This window comes from Caretta caretta, chromosome 6, assembly GCF_965140235.1.
Source record: "Caretta caretta isolate rCarCar2 chromosome 6, rCarCar1.hap1, whole genome shotgun sequence".
Lineage (NCBI taxonomy): Eukaryota > Metazoa > Chordata > Testudines > Cheloniidae > Caretta > Caretta caretta.
Genome location: NC_134211.1, coordinates 27,215,045 through 27,243,031, shown reverse-complemented (window position 1 = coordinate 27,243,031; position 27,987 = coordinate 27,215,045). Strand labels below are relative to the sequence as shown.

The 27,987-nt window shown below is 46.2% G+C and overlaps 1 protein-coding gene and 1 pseudogene across 5 annotated transcripts; both read right to left on the bottom strand.

Annotated features, from left to right (window-relative positions):
- Positions 1 to 98: 98 nt before the first annotated feature.
- Positions 99 to 17,259, bottom strand: SAAL1 (serum amyloid A like 1). 5 transcript variants are annotated; one of them, XM_048855910.2, is made up of 14 exons: positions 17,161 to 17,259; positions 13,948 to 14,126; positions 12,691 to 12,804; positions 12,443 to 12,484; positions 10,499 to 10,582; positions 8,137 to 8,216; positions 7,402 to 7,461; positions 7,004 to 7,119; positions 6,002 to 6,185; positions 5,647 to 5,729; positions 5,343 to 5,531; positions 3,997 to 4,193; positions 2,455 to 2,547; positions 99 to 1,742 (listed from the first exon to the last, which is right to left on the bottom strand). In XM_048855910.2, exons 2-14 carry the CDS (start codon positions 14,068 to 14,070, stop codon positions 1,650 to 1,652), a joined length of 1,458 nt encoding a protein of 485 aa, XP_048711867.2. In that variant the 5' UTR covers positions 14,071 to 14,126; positions 17,161 to 17,259; the 3' UTR covers positions 99 to 1,649. The 5 variants fall into 5 exon arrangements, with proteins under 5 accessions (XP_048711867.2, XP_048711868.2, XP_074985448.1 ...); XM_048855911.2 differs by lacking the exon at positions 17,161 to 17,259 and adding an exon at positions 16,897 to 17,113; XM_075129347.1 differs by lacking the exon at positions 17,161 to 17,259 and adding an exon at positions 16,919 to 17,113.
- Positions 17,260 to 21,459: 4,200 nt separating this feature from the next.
- LOC125639217 (serum amyloid A-5 protein-like) lies at positions 21,460 to 23,700 on the bottom strand (annotated as a pseudogene).
- Positions 23,701 to 27,987: the final 4,287 nt, after the last annotated feature.

Below are 27,987 nucleotides of genomic sequence, written 5' to 3'. Positions count from 1 at the left end.
TCAGTTCTATTCTTAGAAGTTACCTTCACTCAAGACAGTAGTAAATATTTGACAGTTCTTCAGAAGGAATATTTGACACAAAGTAAAGAAAACCAAAGTGCTTTTTAAAAATAACTTTATTATAAACCTGTAGTTTTAATAAAATATTCAAAAATGCCAACGTAGTATGAAAACCCTGTAGCCACTCAGTTACCAACTGCTTCCAATAACATATAAAAAATGCAAGAAACGACTGCAATTCTTATGGTGACGTCAGTCAGCATTTTCAAGCTTTTAAGTCCCCTTGCCAACAACAGAGATGCTGTCAATTACCTGATGGAATGGCTGAGTAATACCACCTCTGAAAACAAGCTTGGATGAAAAGACTTAGCACACGTACAGATACTGTATCTTCAATAATTACGACCTGTACATGTAACTCAGGACAAGTAAAGTAGAAGCCTAGAGAAATCTGGATAACTGTGGAATGAATGTATGCTAATGAGCTATTCTCCATGAACTTGTTCCATCGTATCTTTATATCTCAAATTAATTTTGTCTACTTGTTGCCAGTTCCAGTTTATAGAAACGACATGAGCCAACATATTCTGTAATATCTTTGATGTCCAAACACAGCAGACAGATGAGCTGCACTGCACCCAGATAAAACATATGAAAATGTACTGCAGTTAAAAAAAACCTGAAGAGTGGGATTTTGAGAAGCATTTGAGAGAGTTGAAATTCAGTAGGAGCTGGGATATCTAACTCCCTTAAGCATCTTTGAAAATCCCAGCCTAAAAAGCCATTTCTAATTTAATTCAAAATAATTCAACATAACAACATACATCAATAAGGAACGAGAACTGTTTGATATTTTTCTGAACTGAAGCATAGAGAGCTTTTCTAAAAAGCAGCGTCTTGTATGCAAGAGATTAAATCTAGATCTACTCTATAACTCTGCGTCAGACAACTTGACTACAACAAGCAGAAGTTGCCGTGTAGCCTGAAAGTAATTCATTTTAAACTGTGTTGGAGCTAGAGTCCCTAGATTGCCCATAGTGAAAGGGGCTTAGAAATTAGATGTACAGACATCGTAGCAGAATAGGTTGCAAAATTTCTATAACATCTGCACACATTACTGACATCTTCCAAAACAAAGCAAGTCATTTATCAGTGTGATATAACTGCTTCACTGAGGTGACTGAAGAAATTAATGATTGCTTAGCTAGAAGATATTTAAGATTTCTTTTTGACTAACCCTCCTACCAAGAACAATGCAAAAGAGTCAGTAGCATTTTAAAAGATTCCATACATTTCATTGTTTCAACAGATGAAAAGCACAAGCTCACAGGTTATTAAAATACAAAAGAATATTTATAGTTCTGCTTTGCACTTCAAATAAGCAGCTAGAAATCAAAAGCCTCTGATCACAAAAGCTGACAAGACTGCAGGATGAAGAACTGACTTCAAGTGAGTTTATTTCCTTCCCCATCCCAGATCAGGTTAATCCAAGATTAACCAGGAATATCTGTGAAATTTCTTAAATACCATCTGCAGGTAAGGGGGTTAAACTCATTCTTCTGAGTTTATGGACATGTTGATTTCTAAAATACTGTAAAGAAACAGTCAAAATCCTCATTCCATAGGAAGAAAATATTCCATGTACTTTCTTATGTCTGCAGCCTCAGGCTTGGGAAACGTTTTTCTAGACTGTCAGCAAGCGTCTGATCAGCCTCACGCAGCGCTTCAAGGAAACTTTCCACCTAGAAATAAAACACAAGTATGAAACAAAACACAAATACACTCAGATGGAATGAAGGAATTGCCATACTGGCTCAGACCAGTGGTCTGTATATTCCAGTAGCCTATCACTGACAGCAGACAGTACTATTTCAGAAGAAGGTGCAAGAAACCCTGCACTAGGCAGTTATAGGACAAATTAATGTGCCCCCCAAACATCCAAAATTAGAAGCTGGTTTGAAGCCTGAAAAACGAGTGTTTATATCACTTCCAAGACTTTTTTTTTTTTAAGTGTTTACTGATGTAGAACTGGATCTTCTAGTTATCTATATAAATAGCTAAACCTTTTTTGAATCATGCTAAACTCTTGCCACGAGATATCGAGTCCAACGACACCCACAGACTAATCTATAGAATACAATTCGCTCCAATACCAGTGAAGGTTTGAGCTTGCTTAAAAAACATATATTTGTTTTTCGTTCTTTGGAAATCAGATATGCTTTTTTTTTTTAAATCACTCAATTAAAACAAAGCAGCTCTGCCATTTTACATTAGCTGATGATCTAGCTCAAAGTTTTGGCTGATGTGAGCCAAAAAAAAAGGAAAGAAAATATGAATGTCTGATGTGTCATCCGATATTGCATCTTATGTCAGAGTAATCCTGCCCTCTTTAAACCTGGCTATAAATTGCCCTGCATGTTCTCACCCATGTTAAAGATTTTGTCACATACTCACTGAAGTGAAATATAGTGGTAAAAGATTCTGAAACGCACAGGAACATTTCTGTTCATTTAGATATCCCTGGTTCAATCCCTCTAATATGTTTTCCTAGAAAACAACAGTAAAAAATAAACACAACTAGTATTTCATAAACAGTTGCTGAATACATAAGCTCACAGGCACGTGTATAGTGTCATATATATAAGCCCCGTCGTTTTCAGTTTAAACTGATTTTTACCAAAAAACTCCCAGGTTTTACAAAAAAGTATTATTCTTTTTTTTCCTGAGTTCCACCCTACTTTTGTATCATTCAAATATATAAAAAATAACTTGTTCTATTATGAAAATACAGATATCTCATGCATTGTATTGTATTATGATAATACACTAGTCTGTGTGTATGTGCAAAGCTGCCCGTTGAAGTAAAGCTACAAATTAGTCTACGAGATGTACACAGGCACGCACACAAGCTCTGAAGTGCATGCACAAGCGAACGTACTGATGAATCTCACACCCACCACGTACACATTTCAAGCTGTTAGCAGATAACGGTTTAAAGATTTGACATACACAAATGGGAAGAAAATGAAAATCTGTATCAGAATATGTTTCAGAACTCAAGGAAGCACTCAAAAGTTTTAAAAAAACAAAAACAGGAGAAAAGGATGAAGTTGAGTGTATGTGCTGCACACGATGTGTCCCAATTATTAAATGTAAATATTCATAGTCTAATAATTCTAAGGCTACAAGAGTACATTTTTTATTCAAATGAAAAGTTTTATTTGGGGATTAGAGATATACTGGTTCTTAAACTCAGAAGTGGCATTGTGTTTTAATTCTACAGCAAACCACATTGATGAATGGAATTCAGAGCATTAATCTACTGAATACTTTCCCTCCCGTCTTTTATCCACCAAAATAAACCCCAATATTTACCCAGAAAAATTATTAATAATTTTTTGCACTGATTTTCACCTGTTTTTGTTGTTGTGGTAATAAACACTGATAAATTCCTGGGAAAAATCAAACAAAATAAAAACTGAAAATAAAGAGCTCTACATATACATGTCCTTGTATTGTAAAGCAGGTAAAATACATCATATAAATAAGAAAGCTTACAGTCTAGAGACAATAGTTGACGCAAAACCGAATAGAAAATGGGAAAACATTCTCTCAGTTTAAATGCTCTCACAAAAAAAATCTTCAGAACTTCTTAGCCAGGAGCTGAGAAATTACCACTTAAATAAAGACCTACATGTATTCTTTCCCTGACTGAACTTCATTAATTCACATGCAACAAGGAATTACCAATGTACATCAAGAAGGTTACTTTGTGAGATAAACTGATTGAAGTCCTCAGAAATATCTTGGTCTCTATCTTGTGCCATATAGGTTACAGTTGTGCCTCCAGTCACTTCTCTAATCAGAACCTTACAGAACTCAATTCTGGTACATAGTTGTACTTTGAGCAAAGAAAAGGAAGAAAATGCCCCTTGAATAATAAGATTTCCTCTTTCCCTCCTCTGCATAAAATCCTCCTAAAATTTTTCTCTTTACCTTAGTCAATTCTTGAAGCATATTGGAAAGCAATTCACAACAGATATCCTTCAAGATTTTCAGATGGAAGTCTTCCTCAACTGTTCCCAACTTCTTAGTCTCCTCTGGCTGTGATTTCTTTGAGTTATCAAAAGATCTCTTCCCACAGTCCTCCATGTTTTGTAAGATTCGAATCAAACTCCCAATCAGAGGCATATCTAATATACAAAAACAGGAAACCACAGTTTTACAAACTGAAAGACAGATTTGGGTTTTTTTTCCCAGATACTGTCAAGAGGATCCATTTTGAAACATGAAGAAATATTTGATAAGGATGTAGAAATGTACATTCAGATTGCTTCAAGACCATAGGTTATCTGTACATGTCACTGTTTGTCAATAAGGTTTTTAAAAGTGTCAGGAGATAGCACAATCCAGGAGACAAAACTTGAGAGACCTGGGAATTGTTACATACAATTGGTATCTCACTCTCTATCATAACTGCACACCACTCCTTTCTGTAGGCCATGTGTCTTTAAAGACATAGCTCCATGGCATGGGGGAATTTCCCCAGCAATAGTTCACAGAAAGCACAATACCTCCCATCCTTCTGATGCCTAAGCCAAACCAATCTCCCCCCTTTTACTGGAAGGGTATGTGCTACCTTGTGCAGGTCCAACTCCTTGAGCCCTCTCCCCATTACTTGTATACCTAGGCTGCACCAAGCCCAGACCCAATAGCAAAGGAAACCTGGACATTGCTGTAAGCCATTCAATTTAGTTACCATCTGAAGAAAGGAAAACAGAGGGTAGTACAGTAAACTTTGCACAATAATAAACCCAACTGCCAGCCAAGTGAGCAGTGCAATTTTCTGCTCCTAAAGAAATCAACTCTCATTCCATGTCACTCCTTTCCATCTTAAAGGCTAGCCTATGTTTTCATCCATTTCTCAGAGACATTCACAATGGTTGATGCAAATGATAAAAATGCACGAATTAAATGCAGAATTCCCTCCTACCTCTTAAAATAACTGCAACCCCAGCCTCTGTCATTAACAAGTATTATTTTTGCAGTTCTATTACTTATCACCATAACTGGTAAAGAGAAGACTCAGCTGAAAATCCAGCTCCAAATACCCCCCGAATTTTAGAAACATTTAAATCTGAACTCTGGTTTAGATAAAAATTTTGCAAGTCACCCCTTTCTTTATAATAGGCCAATTTGTTACCTTTATGTTGTTCTAAACTTGTAACAATTCTGTGCCCTAAACCAGTCTTGAGTAACCATTAATAAATTAAATTAACATGCCACCCCACTACTGGCATGACTCTAAAGTCATCAATTGTACAGGAACTAAAAATACTTGCTTTTTCTCATCTTGACATATTCCTGTTGTATCTGTGAAGCAAACATGGCAGACAGTACAGACAAAATAGAGGCCAATACACTCTTCTGCTCTTGAATGATGATTGGTGGATCATCTGGCTGGCAGAGTTCATGGCAAACCAGACCATAAAGTAAAGTCCAAGTCTCTTTTCCTCCATCAGGAGATTGCACTTGAGAAAGAAAAAAACCGATTCAAGGAGAGAATTTTTTTTTACTTAAGTATCTGTCACGATCTAACGTCACTGCAGCATTGTTCCATAATATACAACAATTCAAGTGTCTTACCAATAGCCTGAATGCCCTCATCCACTGTGGTTAGGAGCTGCAAGATATGCATATAAACATCAAGCCCCTCTGGATTATCTGAGCTACATCAAACAAAAGAAAACAGATGAGTTCATTATTAATAGAAAAATGACTCTTCATGAACACTAGGATACAAGGATTATCCAACTGGCCCACAAACAACAAGAAACTTTAGAATAAATCATCATGGCACTTTTATATGACAAATCACAGGGACCAAATCCTATTACTCATAGGAGTAGCCCCACTGAAGTCAAGAGTTTCAGGATTGGGCTGCAAGAAGATAATCAGCAGTCACCCTAGCCCCAAAATTAAGGAGAAAAAGCACACGTACCAGACTTGTTTTGCTGCTTCAAGTACACAAGGTACAATCTTAAAATCTGTATGTTCTTCTGGGGAATCATCTGTAGACTGTCCCACTGACTGACAAGAGCCATTTTTAATCCACTTTAACATTAGTTCTTCATCCAGGTCAAAGAGCTTGTCCACCACCTCACCCACTTTAACCAGCAGTTCAACTGCACAGACAAAAACATAATAAATTTTGATGAATACTGAAAAACTACCATACAAAATTCTTACCCATGTTAACACACAAAAAACAGAATTTAGAATAAATATTCATGCTGAGTAGCACTTCACACTTTCAGTAGTCCCACTGAAATCAAACATACAAGACCCTCAAACAGAAGAGCAAAGTATTATTATTTCTTAAAATAGGGAACAGTAGGGATGACATTCTTCTAAGTCAAAAAGCTGAAATTTTAGGATTTTTGCATAAACATTCTGCTGTTTTTATTTAGCTGAAGATGAAAAACACATTTTTATAAATGTCAGTCAAGGTACATGCTTAAAACAGTGTAAGAATTGTAATGTTACAAGAAGAAACAGAATAGCTGCCTATTACTTGGCTTATTTTTCTAAAAGTGTTTTTCAGTTTAGTTCTAACAAGACAACAGTGCATTTAGATAGCAAACCTTAAAAAGAGATACAATGTTACACTGGAATAACTGAAAACATGGGCTTGTTTTAAAACAATAAAAATGCCAAGTACATGTACTTCAATAAGGACCACGTGATTTGCCTTAATGAAAGAAATTTGATCCTGCACAGATGTAAATCTAGGGCCGATTTCAATCTTCCCTTTTTCTTTAGGGATCGGACAGATCTATAAAACCTGCAAGAGTACATGCAGTTTATTCTGTACTCATGAAGTTTACTATTTTTAATGTATTCTACACTTTAAAAAAAAAACAATTTGTCTTTACAATTCAGATGTACTTCAGCATTGCGTTTTATCTATCAACACCAATACCCAAATTACTTGGCAACTTACCATTTGTAGAGCTTGACATGATAAAACAAACACAGTCATACACGGATGGGTTTTCTCGGATTCTTTCAACCCAGATGTTGGCCACCTCAGCTTGGGAGAGGCAGGTTAACAACAACCTAGACAATAATTGCAATTTTAGCTTTGCATGTAATTAAAATATAGTGGGTCAGGTCCTAGTTACAGTAGTGTTACTGTGGATTTACACTAATCTTACTGGTACAATGGAGAAAAAAAATCAAGCCCACGAGGGATGAAATCCAAGTACACTGTGGAACTTAAGAATGGAAAGGGAGAGAAAACAAAATAATCAGCCCACTCTCAAGGATTTTATTTACAAGCATTAGAACACATTAAAACTATCAAACATCAATATTTCAGTTGCTAACAAGATGCCCTACCTGCTTGTTTCCAGCAAAGTAGGAGAGTCCGAATCACATAAATGTTGCAATAATATTTGTCTGTAAATAAAAGTTACAATATGAAGTTTAACTGAATTGTTCTTAAAAAAAATTAATTTTAGAACAGGATTAATTTCACATCAATTTTTCATACCAGCAGTTTGCCGCAACATAAAAGTAAAATCCTCCTCTACTTGTGCAGAAATTAATGATATTTCCAATTCTAAAAATTCAGACAAAAATGCATTCCTGGGCATCTATCAATATATGCTCAAGGGTTTATGATGAGTGTTAGGAGGAGACTCATGGTTAACTCATAGTTCTTCTCTTCATCATAGCTTTTTTTAGCACTGAAAATTTCTCAAAGCGGCATTATCTTCCATTCAGCAACTAGTCAGTTGAAATGCCCGAACTAAGTTGGGGCAGAGAACGAGAAACTTTGTTCCTCCTCTTAACATAACCCGTGTGAGATACAGAACAGTGGATTAATTTATCTGCATTGCACTTCTCAAGACAGACAAGCCCAATAAATGACCCTTTCTTTGTTAAAAAAAATAAATAAAAGAAACGACTACAGAGACAAAAATATTTACAATAAAATTAATTTTCTAACATTTAACCCTAATCTATTTGGTCCAAAATCTAAGACTAAAAAGAGTCTTAATGTTTAATCCATATTTTGTAAACATATACACACACATGATGCAAAGCAAAAGCACACACAAACAAACTCACCCAAGATTGTCATCTTTACTAACAGACATGCATATGTCTTGGAAACAGGCCATATTACCCAATATTCCCACACAGATTTCCTGTGAAGTCAAATTATAGTGGGATTAGACAATGCAATATAGGTACCCTTAGGGTACAGATCTAACTGTGGGGGAGCTGGTTCTCACTTCTTTTCTACATGAGTTAGTATTAGCGTTCACTTTCCACACAGACTGAATGTTTCCATTAGAGATGTCATGTAGGAATGCCTCGGATGCACTGATGGCTAATTATACTATGGACAAATGATGGCAAGTATTCCTCAGGCTTATCATAGTTAAGGGTTTAAAAAATCAAAAATGAATATACCTTGAAACAAACTTCTCTGGTTTCGTTAGATAGGCCAGACAAATAGATACTTTGTGCAAATCAGTTTGGAGCTTAGCTGGATTCATAAGCATAAGAACAGCATAAGAACAAAGAACTCAGCACACAAATGCAACCCCATGACATATTCGCCTCCTGACAAGAGAAAGGATCTTCTCAATAAACCCCTCACAGACCTCAATTGCTGATTGCAGTATTTTAAAAACAAAATGCAGCAGATATCACCAACAGATTATATTCACTCCTGGACAATGACCAAAAGAATGTACAGCTCTACACCGAGATCAAGGACTCTGAAGTATCTTGTGAATAACTAGTGCTAATAACAAATGTCACTGGAAACCTTGAAATCTCAAATCTTCAGTAACGTAAAGTTTGGATTCTAGCCCTGACAGGTAAAAAGGTAAAAAAGAAAGTCATTTTTACTCCCATCTTTTTTCACCACCTTTAAATTACACCACAATTTTAGCAGCCACTGTCTCAAATTGCTAAGGAGAGACGCCAATGCCATGGCATATATGATCAGAGAATTTGGAACCCAACTTTCAAATGACATAAAGCATTAAAAGTGAGATTCAAAAGCCATCAGTATTAGCCTAATTCTTCTTCCACTGACTTCAGTGCGAGTGGAGTTAAGACAACTGTGACGGGGCAGAGTGGCCCCACACTGGTATCGTGGGGGTTAACCCTTCCTTCCTGGCAGAGGAAGCCCTGCTGGGCATGCGCCAACTGGGGAATAAGTATAAAAGCCTGCAAAGGTGCTCAGTCTGGGCTGACCACGGGAGGAGAAGGAGGCACACTGCCAGCTCTGGAGGCGGGACACCCAAAGTTCCCAGATCCAGGGGCCAGCCAAGCCGGGACACACCCAACGCCCAGGATGGAGGTTTTGTCCAGAGGAGACAGACCGGAGGACCCCCCCCGCAGGAGTGGAGAAGGCGACATTGAGGGTAGGAAGTGACCCAGGGGCATCTTAGAGACAGGCAGCATCAAAGCTGCGCTGACACTCGATGTGTTGCGGGCGGATCCCCGCTGAGCTAAGCACGAGGGGAAACACCGCCAATAGAAGAGCCCTGGGTCGGGACCCGGTGGAGAGGGCAGGCCCGGGTCCTCCTACCTCTCCCACCATTGGGATACACCTCCCTGCCTGAGGGGGAGTTATATGGACTCCGGCCGCCGGGACACACTGCCCCAAGGTGCAGGGTGAGTTATATAGACTCCGGCCACCGGGCCACACTGCCCCAAGATGCAGGGTAAGTTATACAGACTCCGGCCGCCAGGCCGCACTACCCTGCTTGCGAGGGGGATTGTATAGACTCCAGCCGCCAGGCTGCACTACCCCAACATGGGGAGCGATTTATGTGGACCTGGCCGTCGGGCTACACTTCCCGATACTCAGGGCGACACCTGGACTCAAGCGGTTAGCTCCCACTACCCCAACTAAGGGGCAAGCACAGGAAAGCAGGCCATGGGGCCACACTGGAACGCCCTTACAGGACAGGCGTGGGAACATAGGAGTGGCTAGGCCCCAACACCCCTCCGCCCCCGCCACAAAGGGGCGCTGCAGTACCAGACCCGTCACAACAACACTGAGCACTTCTGGAATTCCTAATCTTAATTCCTATCTAGAGTGGATTGTGAGATACAGACTGCTAAAATCACATGAACTGAAAAGCGGGGGGGTGGGGGAGGGACAAGTGATTATAAGAATGACAGAATTGTAAGTACTGATATCTGATAATCCACTAAGACCAAAATCACCTTGGGAGACCAGAACAAATACCTACATTCAAGACCTGTAACATTTTCTAAGCACTGATCATAGACCAAAGAGCAGAAGGAAGATTGAAAGCACTGGCTGTAGTGTATTTTAAAAGCCACCCCCCAACTCCACCTTCCCATTCAACTCCTATACAAACAAAACAAGAAGGAAGGAGAAAGGGGAGGATATTTTGCAAGTGTTCACCTAGGACAGCACTTTCCATTAATCTATACTTACAATAAGTCGAGGACACTTAGACTTGGCAAACACTCCCATAAATATATCAGGGGCATTAAATTCTTGGAGAAATAATGCAACATCCTGGGGAGAAAAAGTGTTAATTAGACTTTTTTTTCCTTTTTAAAATATAATTTCCACATGCAAATCAAATGTTTCTCTCATTGAATCAGGCTGGATCAAGCAGTTGTCAGATTCACTGTGACAGGTGAGTTATCTACCAAGCCCTGTAGGCTTGTCAATTACAGTCAATGACAAATGAAAATAGAGACACACAACTGTAGATATGTTTGATCTTGTCCTCTTCCCTGATCTTTCAGTTGTCAGAGTTTTTGCCTTCCTCATGCTGATCTTCAGTCCAAACTTTCTGCTTTCTCAGTCTACCTGGCAGTTATTCTCTGTAAATCTTCCTTGGACAATGCTAGGAAATCAACATCCTCTGTGAATCTAAGGTGATTCACTATCCTCCCACATGAAATAAGAGGAGTCATATTATCTCTCAGTGCTAATCAATACTGCTTCCAGGACCAAACTGAACAAATTTGGCTAAAGCGTGCATCCTTGTCTCACTCCTATGGTTATCCTGAACCTTTCCACCAGCTTCTTGTCTACTCTCGCCACACTCATTGACTTGCTGTAAATGTTTTCTACCAGCTTGATCAATTTCTTGGGGATGCCATATGTTCAAGACTTGTCATAATCTTTTCTGCCAAATGCTATCAAAAGGTTGTTTAAAATCTCTAAAGTTGTTAGAACACAACCAAATTTGTTATATCTGCTTCTCTGATATCCGTCTCATCACAAAGAGCTGACTTTTTATACTCCATCCTGGTCTAAATCTGGTCTGTCCCTCTGCAAGCACTGCTTTATGCACCTCTCCATTCTTTTCAGGGACCATTTCATCTACTGTGTTCCAGACTCCGTACAACTCTTCAGAATATTCTTTCCCTCCTTCGTGCTTTGCTTCTTCATCCTCAACTATTTGCCTCCACTTGTCTTTCACTGTTGACAGCTTCAACTCATATGTCCCATTCAGTTTTCTTATCTTTCAATACAACTTGTGTCACACTTCTTTTTGTGTATTCCTCTTTTTTTAAAAAACAAAACAAAACATTGTTCTATGTCTTTTCAATGTTCATTTCTTCTTTCACCAGAAACATGATGTTTTTCTGAACAGCTTCCTTGTATTCTTTCCTGACACATTTCCTGATAAATTGGTCATAGATTTTAGTTCTTGGCACATTTTCAGTTGCGCCCAGCCTCAACCCCATCAATGCCAACATTAACTTATGAATTGATCCAATATCTGCCACAAATAATCTGCATGACAACACACTTGATTTCCACCTGTGATTCACAAGTACATCATCTATCATATTCTTACTTTGCCCATCACGTGATAGCCAATTCCACTCCCTCATCAGCTTTCTTTGTTGGAACAGCGTGTTCATTATCACTGGGTTGTTGCGTAGGCAGAAATTTAGTAGCTTCTCTCCTCTTTTGCTTTCTTCATTGAGTTTCAATCTGCCTGTTGCTCCATCCCAGAAATCCAGTCCAATCCTACTTTCACATGAAAGTTTCCCAACACGATAACCTATCTTGTCTTCAAACTTCGTGTATTGCTTTCTGTACATCATTATAAAATTCATTGATTTCTTCCTTGCGCACCGCTAAAGTCAGTGCATATACTTGTACTATTGTGACAGAAGCAGATTTTATTCTAAATCTCCTCAACATATGAAAAGATATTGGACTTTAGCACCAATGCAACTCCATCCTGGTGTCTGCCCCTTCCCTTCCCGGGACCCAACTGCCTGTATCTAATAGAAGGTCTTTCTTCATGAGCTAGTGCTTGCTTTAAAGCACATAAAAAATCTTGCAATTCTCAGCCTGGTACTTGAAAAAGTTTCATGATAGGGACAGGCATCTTTTATGTCAACTTACCAGGCGTACTCTGCTTAGGGGATCCTCAGCAGATAGCACCAACTAGAATAGAGAAGGAGCAACACCATCCAAGTTCGGTAGCTGGCAAAGAGTGCTTGTTAAGTCTTCCACTAACCAGAGCTATCAATCCTCTTCTTAGAGGAGCATTTCGACTGAAGACATTCAGTGAAAGGCTGAGGCACTGCAGAGAAATTTCTCAGCTTTACAGTTGAATTCAATACTTCATTACAGGCTGCTCACCAACATACCTCGTCCATTGACATGTCCCACATTTTACAAATGTCATTCTCCATTTCTTCATCTAGCTCTGTCTGCACTTCCTCACGATTCGAGTTGGAGTCACTCTTTTCAGGGCTAATGACCTATCAAGTGAAGTAAAAAGAAAATGGAGCAACAGTGAGGGAGTGACAGTGAATTCTTCAAGACAATCTATTGCTTTAGTTATCCAAAGAGAGACGACACTAACAATCTACTCTTTTCAGACCTTCCAAAACTGTACTGCTCATTTTTAAGCATTTTCTAAATTAATCTTCTTGGGCAGAAAAGACTTTCCTTGAACGATATGCAGGCCTTTCACCTCACCTGGGCTCAATTTACTCATCTAAAAAAGCAGGGACAACAATACTTACCTACCTGACAGATTGCTGGGAAGTTTAATCAACATTTGTTAGAGGGTATGAGGTCCTCTCTTGAAATGTTCAAGTATTACTTCCTTTGCAGAGATATTACACACAGGTGAGTAAGATATATTTCTCATAACAAATTAATTGTGTGCACTGGGCTAGCTACATTAAAGTTATCAAATCATACAACGATATGTGAGCAAGAACCAGGCAGCCAAGCATCTGAGAGAGAAAGAATGTTTGGTGCCAACTTAGAGTACTGGCCCTCCCCATCCAGTATCCTATCTCCAGCCCTGGTCATCCCTGATGCTTCAGAGGAAGGAAATAAAAAAAGAAGAACACCCCCAGAATACATTGTGGGCCAGGAAATGCCTTCCTGACCCCCCACCAGTGGCTGACTAAAACCATGAAGCATAAGCTTTTAGGAACATGAGACATAAACCAGAAGTGAACCCCAGGGCTCTTGAGCCCTGACCCCCTACATCACATATTTGTCATACATACTTATAAATTATACTCATAAATTTCTCAAGTGCTCTCTTAAAACTAATTGTGTTGGCTGCCCCTCAACTCCTATTGGGATGCTGCTTCCACCCCTCTAATGACTAGAAACATTCTTTTAATTTCCCACCTGAATTTGTTCATGAGCAGTTTACATCCCTTTATTCTTGCACCAAAGTTGTCCTTTAGCTTAAACAGCTGTTCACCTTCCTTATAACAGTGAGCAATCTTATCCCTGGTTACTTACTGAGATCACTTTCTCTATATGTTACAACACCCATTATTTAACCTGCAGGTCATCTGTTAACACAAAAAGAGCTCAGTACCTAAGAGTGTCCCCAGCACATCTTCAGAGACCGAGAAATGGCACTTATCACGCACCTCTATCAGTTTTGTAAGGATACTGAACAGCCAATGCTTGCTGTAGACTGTGTTCCCAATGGAATCCCCTGCTGCCTGCTCGTCCTCAGCATCACTAGAAGGGGGCGAAGGATTCCGGTCCATTTTTCAAAAATCCAGCACAATCTCTGGACCAGAAGTTTTCCAGCAATCCTGCTTCTCTAGAAACAAAGATAAGTGGGGAGTGACTCCAGGCAAGAGCTGGCAGCATCCCTGTCCCTATCAAACCACGGAGGGGTCCCAGTACTGGGTTTACCATGGCACCAGTGGCTCCATGGCGCTGGGCCACACTCAGAAGGCGCCCCAGTGTCCGGACTTGCTGCTCCAGCCTCAAGCCTGATCTCCCAGCCAGCTGAGCAGGCCAGGAAATTTACCCCCGACCCTGCTCCACCTCCGCCTCGCCTCTTCCTGCCCCTGCTCCACCCCAGCCCTGCCCGCACTTCACCCCACCCCTTCCCCTGAGCTAAGTCCTGGGGGACTGCAGCAGGGGTCAGGCTCTCCCTGCACTCAGTGGGTAGCAGGAAGTGGAGTGACTCGGCCCCAGCCCGCTCCACCGGCTCCCAGCCACACCACCAGTGAGTGCTGGGGGGCGGTTCCCCTGTGCCCCCCAGTCCCAAGGCTGGGAGCCAGGGGAGCAGAGTGGAGCAGACTGGGGCTGGGTCACTCCACTTCCCAATACCCCATGAGTGTGGGGTCAGGCCCCCCTGCAATCACCAGGCAGCAGGAAAGGGAGCGACCCAGACCCAGCCTGCTCCGCCAGCTTGTGCTGGAGGGTGGTTTCTCCCCTACCCCGCAAGCTTGCTCCTGCCCCCCACACACCTTGGGTGCAGCTCCTCTTCCCCCCCGCAGGAGACGGCATAGGGCACCACAATGTCTAGGGGCAGCCCTACTGGCCCCCTCCAGGCATGTGGGTCTTGAGGGAGCCTGGCCGGGGCAGGCCGGGCTCCCACTCTGCCCTGATGGTTGTGCCGCTTCCAAGGGGCCAGAGGGATCCCTGACCGGCCCCAGCAGTGCTGCAGGCTCAGCCCATGTATGGACATAGTCACTGCCAGCAGGCCAGTCAGTGTGGCTGGGGGGCAGAAAGGGCACGGGGGAGTAGGTCTCTGGAGGGTCGGGGGGGGGGGGGCCTGAGTGTTCTGTATGGAGTACTCCTGGGGGAATGAAAACAGATCCCCTGCAGATTTCTTTGCTTCCCTTTCAAAAGTGACGGAGAAGCAAAGGGAGGGGGGTGGCAGCTGAGAACACACATGGGCTTAGTTTGGGGGGGGGGGGCAGTATCCCCTAACAGAGGCAAGGCATGGGGGCACACAGAGTCACATGCCACTGCCTCCCCCACCCTTTCTGCAAGCACAGAGCTGCCCAAAGAGAGTGCTGCTCAGAAGATGGCACTTTCTGGGTCCTAGATTGAGCTCCCATTCTGTGTGCTGGGAGCCATCCTGTTTTCTGTACAACAGTTAAGTGCCTATGGTGGGGAAGGGCAGGGGCAGGCTGTGGCTTGGGGGAAAGAGGCAGTGGGGAAGGAAGGGGGTGGGGTGGGGTGGGGAGAGGAGGAGATGGAATGGTGGGGAAGGGGCATGGGATGGAGAAGAGAAGGGGATGGGGAAGCCGGGGTAGGAAGAAGCAGGGGCAGGGGGAAAGAGACAGGGGGGAAGGAAGGGGGTGGGATGGGGAGGAGATGGAGCAGTGGGGAGAGGAAGGGAAGGGAAAGCAGGGGCAGGAGAACACTGGAGCCCAGGGTGCGGCATCCCCTTGGCAAAAACTGGGGCTCCCCTGTTAAACAGGCCCATCCAACCCTCACTCTGACAAGCTCAATCTCCCCTGCATCTGAACCACGCTGATGAGCCCTCCAGACACCCTCTCCACTGAGCCCCAAACACCTGCACCCCCACCCAAATGAACCCCATCTCTCCTGTACCCCATCTCACCCTCCCCGCTGAGCCCCAAACACCTTCACCTGGATCCCCTGCAGAGTCCCATTGCCCCTGAAACCCCACAATGAGCTTCTGTGCATCCAACTCTCCCACTGAGCCTCCCGCACCCAGATTGCCCCACAGAGAACTCTCTTAGCCCTACACTAAGCCCTCTGCATTTGGATCCTGCTGCCGGGCTGAGCCTGTTAGCCCACAACCTGATGTGCCTGGCACGGGGGGGGGTGGGGGTGGGGGGAAGGGCCCCAGGGTGTTTCTGGAGCAGGCCTGGCCCCTGCACTGCGTCAGGGTCGGGTACAGCCTCACGGCGGAGTCCCTGTCCCAGGATGGGGTGGGGGGAGGCTGCAGGGTAATCTCCCACCTCCATGCAACCAGTGGTCTGTGCTCCCCACTGCCATGTTGGAGCCTCCACATTTATTTATTGACGAATAAACTCTGCAGAATCTTAAAACATAGTGCGCAGAAATTTTAATGCGTTGGTGCAGACTCGCCTCAGGAATATGGGGGGCTGTGACGGAGGTGGGGGGGCTGTGAGGAAGGCGGTGGGCAAGTCTCTGGGCGGGGAGCGGTGTGGTGCAGTTGTGGTGGGAGGCCATTGGGCGAGGTCTCTGGGCAGGGGGGCGGTGTGGGGCGGCCTCGCCCTCAAGGGGAAGGGGCCTGCGGGCCGCCCGGGGCTGGGCAGGCCAGTGTGCGCCTGGCAGCCGCAGGTTCGTAACCAGAGCCCTCCTGCTGGGCTGCTCCCGCCGCCCTGCGGCTCCGTGCCCCAGCCCCCCCGTCACGCCGGAGCCCGACCGCCCCGAGCCCCCCTGCACCTTGCCCCACAAATGTGTGTGGGGCCAGGCCCACAAAAAGCTAATCCGGCCCCGAGGCGTCTCCCGCAACCACAACCTGTGTCGCCTTCCCCGCCACGACACGAACGCCGCATCCCGCAGAGCGCTGCTGCCTCCTGCCGCCCCAGCCGCCCGCCAGCCAGGTCCCCTCCCCGCCCCTCCACCCCACGGACCCAGAGCCCACAGCGCGCAGACCCCACGGGGCACCGGCTCCCCGGGCCGCCCAGGCAGCCGCCGGTCTCAGAGGGCCGGGGCAGGAGACTCCGCCCATCGCCGGGCGAGGCAGGGGCGCGGCGGGCACCCAGAGCAAGTCGCGGCCCGCTCCCTCCTCCCTCGGGGCTCGACCCCTCACGCCGTGGCGGGGACGGGAGCGGCTCCTGCATCGGCCCCAGCTCCTCAGCCCCGCGAGGGGCCGGATTCCGCCGCACGCGGCTCACCCGGCCAGGGGGGCTCAGCGCTCTCCGCCGCGCGGCTGCTGGGCCCGGCCCCAACAACCCTGCCCCGCGGCCTGCCAGAGAGAGAGAGATAGACAGCGCCTCAGCCGCCCCACAGCGCCCCCCGCAGCCCGGCCTCCCAAGACAGACAGCGCCTCAGCCGCCCCACAGCGCCCCCTGCAGCCCGGCCTCCCACAGACAGACAGCGCCTCAGCCGCCCCACAGCGCCCCCCGCAGCCCGGCCTCCCAAGACAGACAGCGCCTCAGCCGCCCCACAGCGCCCCCCGCAGCCCGGCCTCCCACAGACAGACAGCGCCTCAGCCGCCCCACAGCGCCCCCTGCAGCCCGGCCTCCCACAGACAGACAGCGCCTCAGCCGCCCCACAGCGCCCCCCGCAGCCCGGCCTCCCACAGACAGACAGCGCCTCAGCCGCCCCACAGCGCCCCCCGCAGCCCGGCCTCCCACAGACAGACAGCGCCTCAGCCGCCCCACAGCGCCCCCCGCAGCCCGGCCTCCCACAGACAGACAGCGCCTCAGCCGCCCCACAGCGCCCCCTGCAGCCCGGCCTCCCACAGACAGACAGCGCCTCAGCCGCCCCACAGCGCCCCCCGCAGCCCGGCCTCCCACAGACAGACAGCGCCTCAGCCGCCCCACAGCGCCCCCCGCAGCCCGGCCTCCCACAGACAGACAGCGCCTCACCCGCCCCACGGAGCCCCCTGCAGCCCGGCCTCCCACAGACAGACAGCGGCTCAGCCGCCCCACAGCGCCCCCCGCAGCCCGGCCTCCCACAGACAGACAGTGCCTCAGCCGCCCCACAGCGCCCCCTGCAGCCCGGCCTCCCACAGACAGACAGCGCCTCACCCGCCCCACAGCGCCCCCCGCAGCCCGGCCTCCCACAAACAGACAGCGCCTCAGCCGCCCCACAGCACCCCCCGCAGCCCGGCCTCCCACAGACAGACAGCGCCTCACCCGCCCCACAGCGCCCCCCGCAGCCCGGCCTCCCACAGACAGACAGCGCCTCACCCGCCCCACGGAGCCCCCTGCAGCCCGGCCTCCCACAGACAGACAGCGCCTCAGCCGCCCCACAGCGCCCCCTGCAGCCCGGCCTCCCACAGACAGACAGCGCCTCAGCCGCCCCACAGCGCCCCCCGCAGCCCGGCCTCCCACAGACAGACAGCGCCTCAGCCGCCCCACAGCGCCCCCCGCAGCCCGGCCTCCCACAGACAGACAGCGCCTCAGCCGCCCCACAGCGCCCCCTGCAGCCCGGCCTCCCACAGACAGACAGCGCCTCAGCCGCCCCACAGCGCCCCCTGCAGCCCGGCCTCCCACAGACAGACAGCGCCTCAGCCGCCCCACAGCGCCCCCCGCAGCCCGGCCTCCCACAGACAGACAGCGCCTCAGCCGCCCCACAGCGCCCCCCGCAGCCCGGCCTCCCACAGACAGACAGCGCCTCACCCGCCCCACGGAGCCCCCTGCAGCCCGGCCTCCCACAGACAGACAGCGGCTCAGCCGCCCCACAGCGCCCCCCGCAGCCTGGCCTCCCACAGACAGACAGTGCCTCAGCCGCCCCACAGCGCCCCCTGCAGCCCGGCCTCCCACAGACAGACAGCGCCTCACCCGCCCCACAGCGCCCCCCGCAGCCCGGCCTCCCACAAACAGACAGCGCCTCAGCCGCCCCACAGCACCCCCCGCAGCCCGGCCTCCCACAGACAGACAGCGCCTCACCCGCCCCACAGCGCCCCCCGCAGCCCGGCCTCCCACAGACAGACAGCGCCTCACCCGCCCCACGGAGCCCCCTGCAGCCCGGCCTCCCACAGACAGACAGCGCCTCAGCCGCCCCACAGCGCCCCCTGCAGCCCGGCCTCCCACAGACAGACAGCGCCTCAGCCGCCCCACGGAGCCCCCTGCAGCCCGGCCTCCCACAGACAGACAGCGCCTCAGCCGCCCCACAGCGCCCCCTGCAGCCCGGCCTCCCACAGACAGACAGCGCCTCAGCCGCCCCACAGCGCCCCCCGCAGCCCGGCCTCCCACAGACAGACAGCGCCTCACCCGCCCCACAGCGCCCCCCGCAGCCCGGCCTCCCACAGACAGACAGCGCCTCACCCGCCCCACGGAGCCCCCTGCAGCCCGGCCTCCCACAGACAGACAGCGCCTCACCCGCCCCACAGCGCCCCCCGCAGCCCGGCCTCCCACAGACAGACAGCGCCTCAGCCGCCCCACAGCGCCCCCTGCAGCCCGGCCTCCCACAGACAGACAGCGCATCAGCCGCCCCACGGAGCCCCCTGCAGCCCGGCCTCCCACAGACAGACAGCGCCTCAGCCGCCCCACGGAGCCCCCTGCAGCCCGGCCTCCCACAGACAGACAGCGCCTCAGCCGCCCCACAGCGCCCCCTGCAGCCCGGCCTCCCACAGACAGACAGCGCCTCACCCGCCCCACGGAGCCCCCTGCAGCCCGGCCTCCCACAGACAGACAGCGCCTCACCCGCCCCACGGAGCCCCCTGCAGCCCGGCCTCCCACAGACAGACAGCGCCCCCTGCAGCCCGGCCTCCCACAGACAGACCGCGCCTCAGCCGCCCCACAGCACCCCCCGCAGCCCGGCCTCCCACAGACAGACAGCGCCTCACCCGACCCACAGCGCCCCCTGCAGCCCGGCCTCCCACAGACAGACTGCGCCTCAGCCGCCCCACAGCGCCCCCTGCAGCCCGGCCTCCCACAGACAGACAGCGCCTCAGCCGCCCCACAGCGCCCCCCGCAGTCCTGCCTGCCACAGACAGACAGCGCCTCACCCGCCCCACAGCGCCCCCTGCAGCCCGGCCTCCAACGGACAGACAGCGTCTCACCCGCCCCACAGCGTCCCCTGCAGCCCTGCCTCCCACAGACAGACAGTGCCTCACCCACCCCACAGCGCCCCCCGCAGCCCGGCCTCCCACAGACAGCGCCTCACCCGCCCCACAGCGCCCCCTGCAGCCCGGGCTCCCACAGACAGACAGCGCCTCAGCCGCCGCACAGCTGCCCCTGCAGTCCGGCCTCCCACAGACAGACAGCGCCTCAGCCGCCCCACAGCTCCCCCTGCAGCCCTGCCTCCAACGGACAGACAGCGTCTCACCCGCCCCACAGCGCCCCCTGCAGCCCTGCCTCCCACAGACAGACAGTGCCTCACCCACCCCACAGTGCCCCCTGCAGCCCTGCCTCCCACAGACAGCGCCTCAGCCACCCCACAGTGCCCCTTCGCGCCGACAAATTGTAAGGTTTGAGTCTTATTGACTACGCACTTTTACCCTAAAAATTGAGGAAAGGCCTAAAGAATTATTTGACCAGAGTCATTCTAAAAACCCCCCACTGCATGCTGCACATTTGTTTGCTCTTTTGTTCAAGATTGGAATGAGAGGTTAATTGCAGTGTTGTTCCAGCTGTATTGCTCCCTGGCTATCAAGATGGGTGAGGTAATAATGTCTATTATTAGAGACAAGCTTTCCAGTTGCACAGAGCTCTTCCTCAGGAATATAAGGCTGACATGATTTTGAGTTTTTAAGATTCCTTTGTTTTTAAGTGAAGATGTTGGGGTAAATGCACTACCAGAAACCTAATGACACTGCTGTCAGCTGCCTGGTAACTATCCAAACACTGGGAAGCACACAGCCAGAAAACACTGGTTTCATCCAGTGATGACTCTGATCTCAAACTGAACAGAGGTTCTACCCACCTGACAACAATAAATATATACTTTTAAAATGTAAGCACCATTACTGCTTATTAAAGTGGAACTAGACTCCCAGCACCATAGAAAATGCGTTTTCATCTTTTCATTTAAAATGTTAACTTTCCTCCTGACCTGCCCCACAAATTTTTTTTTTGTCATGATACCTAAACCTTTGCAGGGTGGTTTTTATGCCCCCAACTAATTAGCCAGGTAGGATGGTCTTATGGTTAGAGGACTGGACTCCATTCCTAGCTCTGCTATAGACTCCCCTGTGACATTAGGCAAGTCAATTAACATCTCTCAGATCCCTGTCTGTAAAATGGGGATAATAATAAAAAGGAGAATTACCATAATGAATCAAAATATTCCAGTAGCCTGTCTCTGACAGTGGCCAGTGCCTTCTGCTTCACAGGAATATGCAAGAAATCAAGTAAAGGACAATCATTAAATAATCTGGAAGTTTCTTCCAAATCTGGGGCAGTGAAGGGTTACCTTTGTCCCCGAATCATGAAGATTTGTATCCGATATTGTTTTTTATTATTGCTAATATGGCTTAGGGTGGTTGTAGGTGAGGATGTTTGTTCATTCACTGAGAGCTTCAGTATTTTAAGATTTGATTTATTGTAGTTTTGCACAGCTAAGGGAAAAATAGAACCATTGTAAAGTATTACAGGCTGCATTAGTATTTTGAGGGAAGGCCCTCTGGTCTGTAGCGGTTTGGGTCTCCTCCACTTCTGCCCCATGCATTTGCCTCCTGGTCTTGACGTGTGTCTTCGGCTCCTCTGCCGCTAATGCCACCCTGCCAACCTTCCCTGGCATCACTGGAAAGAGGAAACAAAGGTTATCCTAGACAGTTTATAGTTAAATATCATTAACTAAATTATTTACTTTACACTTATCCCCCATAGTTTAATCCCTACTTTTCCATAAAATTGAGGACATGCACAAACACCTCACCAACAGAAGTTATTCCAATAAAAGATATTAGCTCACTTACCTTGTCACAGACACAAATCTTAGCCTGTCTCTAAATAGCAGGAGTCATCCCAGAAGTGCATCACTGCAGTAGTTGTGAATTGAAAAGCTTTCCCATTATTTGCCTCCACTAAGATATAAGCTCCTTTGTATCATAGTCATCATGTTCAAAATCAACATTTGAAAACAATCCTCATTAGAGGACTGCAGGTGAACCTATGATCGTAGTTTCCTTGGATGAAATACCAAGGACAATATGTACCAATTCTAGATTAAAGTGAGGTCCTGCAATTATTTAAATTTTAAAAGCCCTGTGGTGAAAACATTGGCCTCCCTGCACATAGTAATGGGATCTGATCTGAGAATATATCTAAATAGGTCAGCTCAGAAACCTCCTTTACAACTCAAGAATGGGCACAGTCTTCACACTTAGCCAGTTCAGAGGTTAAATAAAAATGTCCTCGCTTCAAACAGGACAATAACTAGTTATGTACTTCATAGTAATTTGATTGCATAGCTCTCTGCCGACTTTTAACTCATAATCCAAGTGGAATCCATTACCTTATAACTTCTGCTGCCCATTTACCGCCAGGCCCTCTTTGGGTAGCATCATAATTCCCACGAGCATGGAAATATTTATCTGAATTTTTATAATTCGCCTCCCGCATGTCGCTGTATGCACGCCACATATCCCCAGCGCCTGGAGAAGAGAGAAAGGATTATAGAGACACTGAAAATTTAAAACAAAACTTTGAGGTTATTCCACCCACATTCCTCTGAAGTAGTGAAGCACCATTCTTCTCACTTCCCCACTGTGGCTTCCAAGTATAGTGCTTCTATCAAAGGCAGTGAGGCTCTTATATACCATTGAGCAAATACTTGATTTTTTGGTTCAGTGGAAGATCTGAGAAATCCAAAAAAGATTGTTGAGTTTCAAACCAAAACTAATTTGTTATGGTTTTTCTCATCAAAATGAAAAACAGAAATAGTATTGTTCAGGTTCATTTGAATAGACATTTCTGCAGCAAAATGTCAGAATAGTTCACTGTGAAAATTATTAATTTTAAAGTTTTTTTTTTCAGCCAAAACTATTTGCCAAATTTGACCCAAGTTTGCAAAAAGTTGCAGTGCCCTGTGAAATGTATTTTTTGGTGTATTTGGTATTTGAAAGAAAAAATTGCCCAACTCTCCTTGATACTCAGGACTCCCCTTAGAGGTACAGGGATTTGCAGCCATTTATGCTATTTTATTAACTGAAGCTTCCACAAGGTGACACCTCTGGAGAAGGAAATAAAAGTTATCCATTAGTTATCAATGCATATATATGCCTTCAGATTTTACTAGACCCCTCTGAGATCCACATGAGGAAATTGAAACAGTTAAAGTCAGAACATGGTCAGCTGGGTGCACAGGTTGCAGTTAAACATCTTGCTAAATGTTAAGTGAATCTTGTCTGGTGAAAATATCTGTTTAATTATGACCCATAGGACTTTCTACAATCTATGGCCCATACCTGCCATCTGATTTGCTCTGGTTCAGGCAGCCTTGTGCTTGGACTCCCAATGAGGGACCTAAAACTGCATCATTTTAAGGGATCAGAAAAAAATTCTAATGTATCTTTTTGTGACGAACTGTGTAAATTTCTTATTCACCAGAATTTATCAAAAATTGTTCTAGAGCTCCTGTCTTTGGCTTGGCTTTATATCTACACCGTGCTGAGGACAGTTTTGATGAAGAACAAGCAGTTAGTAAAAATCATACCTCGATAAGCATCCCTTATGAATGATCCAAAAAGCATCAGTGAACCAGTTCTGGGCACTGACACATAGTACCAGGGACAATAACAACATGCAGTTATAGAACTTCATGGTTCACTTCTTTAGGCTGTAATAGAAGGAGAATATATGTCAGAAAACTCGGCAATATTTTAAAGACTCCAGACATAATATAAATTCCTCTTATATCTGCTTTGGAACAGGTACATGGATCTTCAGGGTCACACACAATTCAAAAGTGTTACCAAAGTGCTGATTTCAATTCAGAAAAATGAAATGCTCTCTGCCATCGAGCACCAGGCTGGGACATAAGTTGTAAAGATAGAAGTTTTCGTTTCTGCTTAAGTTTTTACATAATAAAAATCACTAGTTCTATGACAAAAATTGAATACACAACAAGGTAAAGTGGTACAAATATGAAGTTTCCATATGGAATGAAACTTACCACTGCTGTATGGCAAAGCCCCGGAAAAATGGAGTTCTGTCTGATGGAGTCTCACAAGACTATATTTATAGGAAGCCTTATCTCAAAGAGGAAATTGGAAATAATTTACAGAAACGTGGCTAAATTCAAATTGGGCAATTCTTTGCTTGTTGAATGCCAACATTGCTTCTATTGTTCCTTTATTTCTTCTCGAGGCCTCCTGGTTTGAATTGGTCAATGTCTGTATTGTCTCTCTATAGATCTAACTATCTATTACTTAACTAGTGCCTAATATGATGAAATGTCCATCATTTACTGGAAGTTGCAGGCAGTTACTTTTTCGACTTTCTTCTAATTTTTTTTAATTGGTGAAATGAGCAATATTTTTATGTAGAAGCTTTAAGTAATCATCATGCTTGTACCATAAATGCCAAGTCAGTTATATCCTTATGTATAATTGTAATTAGGGGATCTCAAAAGAGATGGCAAAGGTAGCTGGAGAAGCCTTTGCCATCAGCTTGTTGGGGCATGAACCCATCTTTTTGTTCTGTTTGTACAGTGCCTAGCCAATGGGTCCTGATCCAAGAGACTATAGTAATAGAAATAAATAATATAACTTAATTACTAGAGCTGGTCAGAAATGGGATGTCATCTTTGCAGACATTTTCATTTTTTCCCTTTTAAATTTTGATGGAAATATTACAAAATTTTGAATTTTGGAAAACAACTAGCTTTTATTACCACCATTATGATCTCTAAGAAGGGAGGTTAATTTATCTGAATAGCAGTTAACTTATTGTGTAATTTTGTTGGCAAGATCTAAGCCATAAGCTACATGCAGTTATATGAACAGTTTCAAAATAATCTTTTAATTCAAAATATTACAAGTCGATTGGAATCATCAGCTCTATCAGGAATTCAGGGTACTTTGTAAAGTGTGTTTTTATTTCTGATAAATACTAACCTTAACTTTCAAAATTTTATTTAAATGGCGTAAATACAGTTTACATTTTCAGATCAGTGCATGGGAGATAAAATGTAAAACTCCTGTTGATTCTAAATCGAAAGATGCAGATAAGTATCTGATACTTCAGGTCAGACTTTGCCCTTTAAAGTTTGTAAACTAAAACATAGTTTTTGTAAATGTTCAGTGTGATTCTTCTGGGAATGTAATCTGAATAAAGTCATCATGACTGGGAAGGTCTTATGAAACAGTGCTAAATCAGTCCCACATGCTAGCCCAATATAATTCTATGACTTGTAAAGAGAACAGACAGTAGCTGTATTGTTCTTGCTTAATGCCCTGTTGACCAATCTCGCTTTGAACCCCCTCACTGGTTGGCTTCTTCTGCAGAATTTCTTCCCTGAAGGTGTCAAATTTCTTCCTCTATGTTCCAGATGTCATAGTTTGTTCTTTTCAATTATTTATGACTATTTTACTTCTTTCACCACCACTCTGTAACTTGAGATTCTATGTAAAGCTCACAAGTGATTTCTCAGCAATGGAAACTTTATATATTATTGAAGTAGGACAGTAGGACATCTGACTGAAGACATATTAAATACATAATCCACCACCTCGCCCTTTCATAAGTTCTCATGATGTATGGAAAGTTAACTGGGTATATTCTCCTAAAAAGGAATAATCATTCCTGTGCTGAAATAATTCACTCATATATTGTCCAAGCTTTAAAAGCATTTTGGAGATGTTCTGAAAATTTCCCTTGGACAATAGCTCATACAAAATACCTGCCATGAACAAAGCTTTTGGAAGTGTCTACATTCAACAGTATTAGCCTTGACAACAAAATGACATATTAGGCTGAATCATGCTGGGAGCCCCGGGCCCTTTAAATCACCACCAGAGCCCTGGGGCTCCTGGCTGCTGCTACAGCTGCTGCTACCATAGGGCTCTGGTGGTGATTTATGATTGAGGTCTATAAAATCATGACTGGTGTAGAGAAAGTAGATAAGGAAGTGTTGTTTACTACTTATCATAACACAAGAACTAGGGGTCACCAAATGAAATTAATAGGCAGCAGGTTTAAAACAAACAAAAGGAATTATTCTTCACACTGAACACAAAGTCAAACCTGTGGAACTCCTTGCCAGAGGATGTTGTGAAGACCAAGACCATAACAGGGTTCAAAAAATGAACTAGATAAATTAATGGAGGATAGGTATTAGCCAGGATGGGCAGGAATGGTGTCCCTAGCCTCTGTTTGCCAGAAATTAGCAATGAGCGACATGGGATGGATCACTTGATGATTACCTGTTCTGTTCATTCCCTCTGGGGCACCTGGCACTGACCACTGACAGAAGACAGGATACTGGGCTAGATGGACCCTTGGTCTGACCCAGTAGGGCCATTCTTAAGATAATCAGGGATGCAGCTCCATGCTCTGTGTGTCCCTAAACCGTCCTCTGACTGCCAGATGCTGGGAGTGGACAATGGGATGGTTCACTCAGTGATTGCCTGTTCTGTTCATTCCCTTAGAAGCACCTGGCACTGGCCGCTGTCAGAAGACAGGATACTAGACTAGACGGACTATTTGTCTGATCCACTATTGGAGTTCTAATGTTCAGCAAAAATTGCAATAGATTTTTGCCTTTGAGAAAGATGTTATAGGAGATAGTATACTGTCTTTATTGAATATTTGAGAATCAAGTTGTACACACAAGCAATGGAATGCAGAAAAACACTAAGGGCTGGACTGAGAGGCAAAATAACAGTTGCAAAAATGCAATCCCCATTGGTGGATTGAATCAAAACAAAGTTTTGACACTAGGCCAGAAATTCAGTCAGAGTGGACGTCAGATAATCAAACAGAATAAACATCTGCTTTAAAAATAAGATGAAAAAATTAGAATAAAAAATTCAGGGAATCCCAGCAGCAGATAAGACAACTTGGGAAATGACGATGAGACTCTATGCAATCAGATACAGTGATAAGGAATTCTTTGTTTCTGAGGGGATATATGTAAAATGTTTCACTGAATTAAATCTCAGGGATGATCTACACTAGCAAGTTAAAGAGCTCTAACTTGCTGGCCCAGGGGTGTGAAAACACACGCATACACACACACCCCCGAGCGCAACAAGTTTGAGCACTTTAAAGCGCTACTGTGAACAGGCTCGGCTCCCAGTGCTCAGAGCTAATCCAGACATTGGCACCTGCGGCAGCGCTTTGAACTTGTAGTGCGGACATAGCCTCAATTGGTTAGATCAGTGGTTCTCAAAGCCGGTCCGCCACTTGTTCAGGGAAAGCCCCTGGCAGGCCGGACTGGTTTGTTTACCTGCCGCGTCCGCAGGTTCAGCTGATCGCGGCTCCCACTGGCCGCGGTTCACCACTCCCACTGGCCACGGTTCGCCACTCCAGGCCAATGGGGTCTGCGGGAAGGGTGGCCAGCAAGTCCCTTGGCCCGCGCTGCTTCCCGCAGCCCCCATTGGCCATGTTTTTGCCATGATACCTAAAACTTTGTACATCCCGAACTAATTAGCCAGGTAGGATGCTTTTATGGTTAGAGGACTGGACTCCATTCCTAGCTCTGCTATAGACGCCCCTGTGACATTAGGCAAGTCAATTAACATCTCTCAGATCCCTGTCTGTAAATGGGGACAACAATAAAAAGGAGAATTATCATAATGTATCACAATAGCCCAGGAGCCTGTCTCTGACAGTGGCCAGTGCCCGCTGCTTCACAGGAATACGCAACAAATCAAGTAAAGGGCAATCATTAAATAATCTGGAAGATTCTTCAAAATCCCGGGCAGTTAAGGGATACCTTTGGCCCCAAATCATGAAGATTTGTATGTATATTGCTTTTTATCCTTTCTAATGTAGCCGAGGGTGTTTGTTCATTCACTGACAGCTTCAGAAATTTAAGATTTTATTTATTGTGGTTTTGCACAGCTGGTAGAAAAATAGAACCATTGTAAAGTATTACAGGCCGTA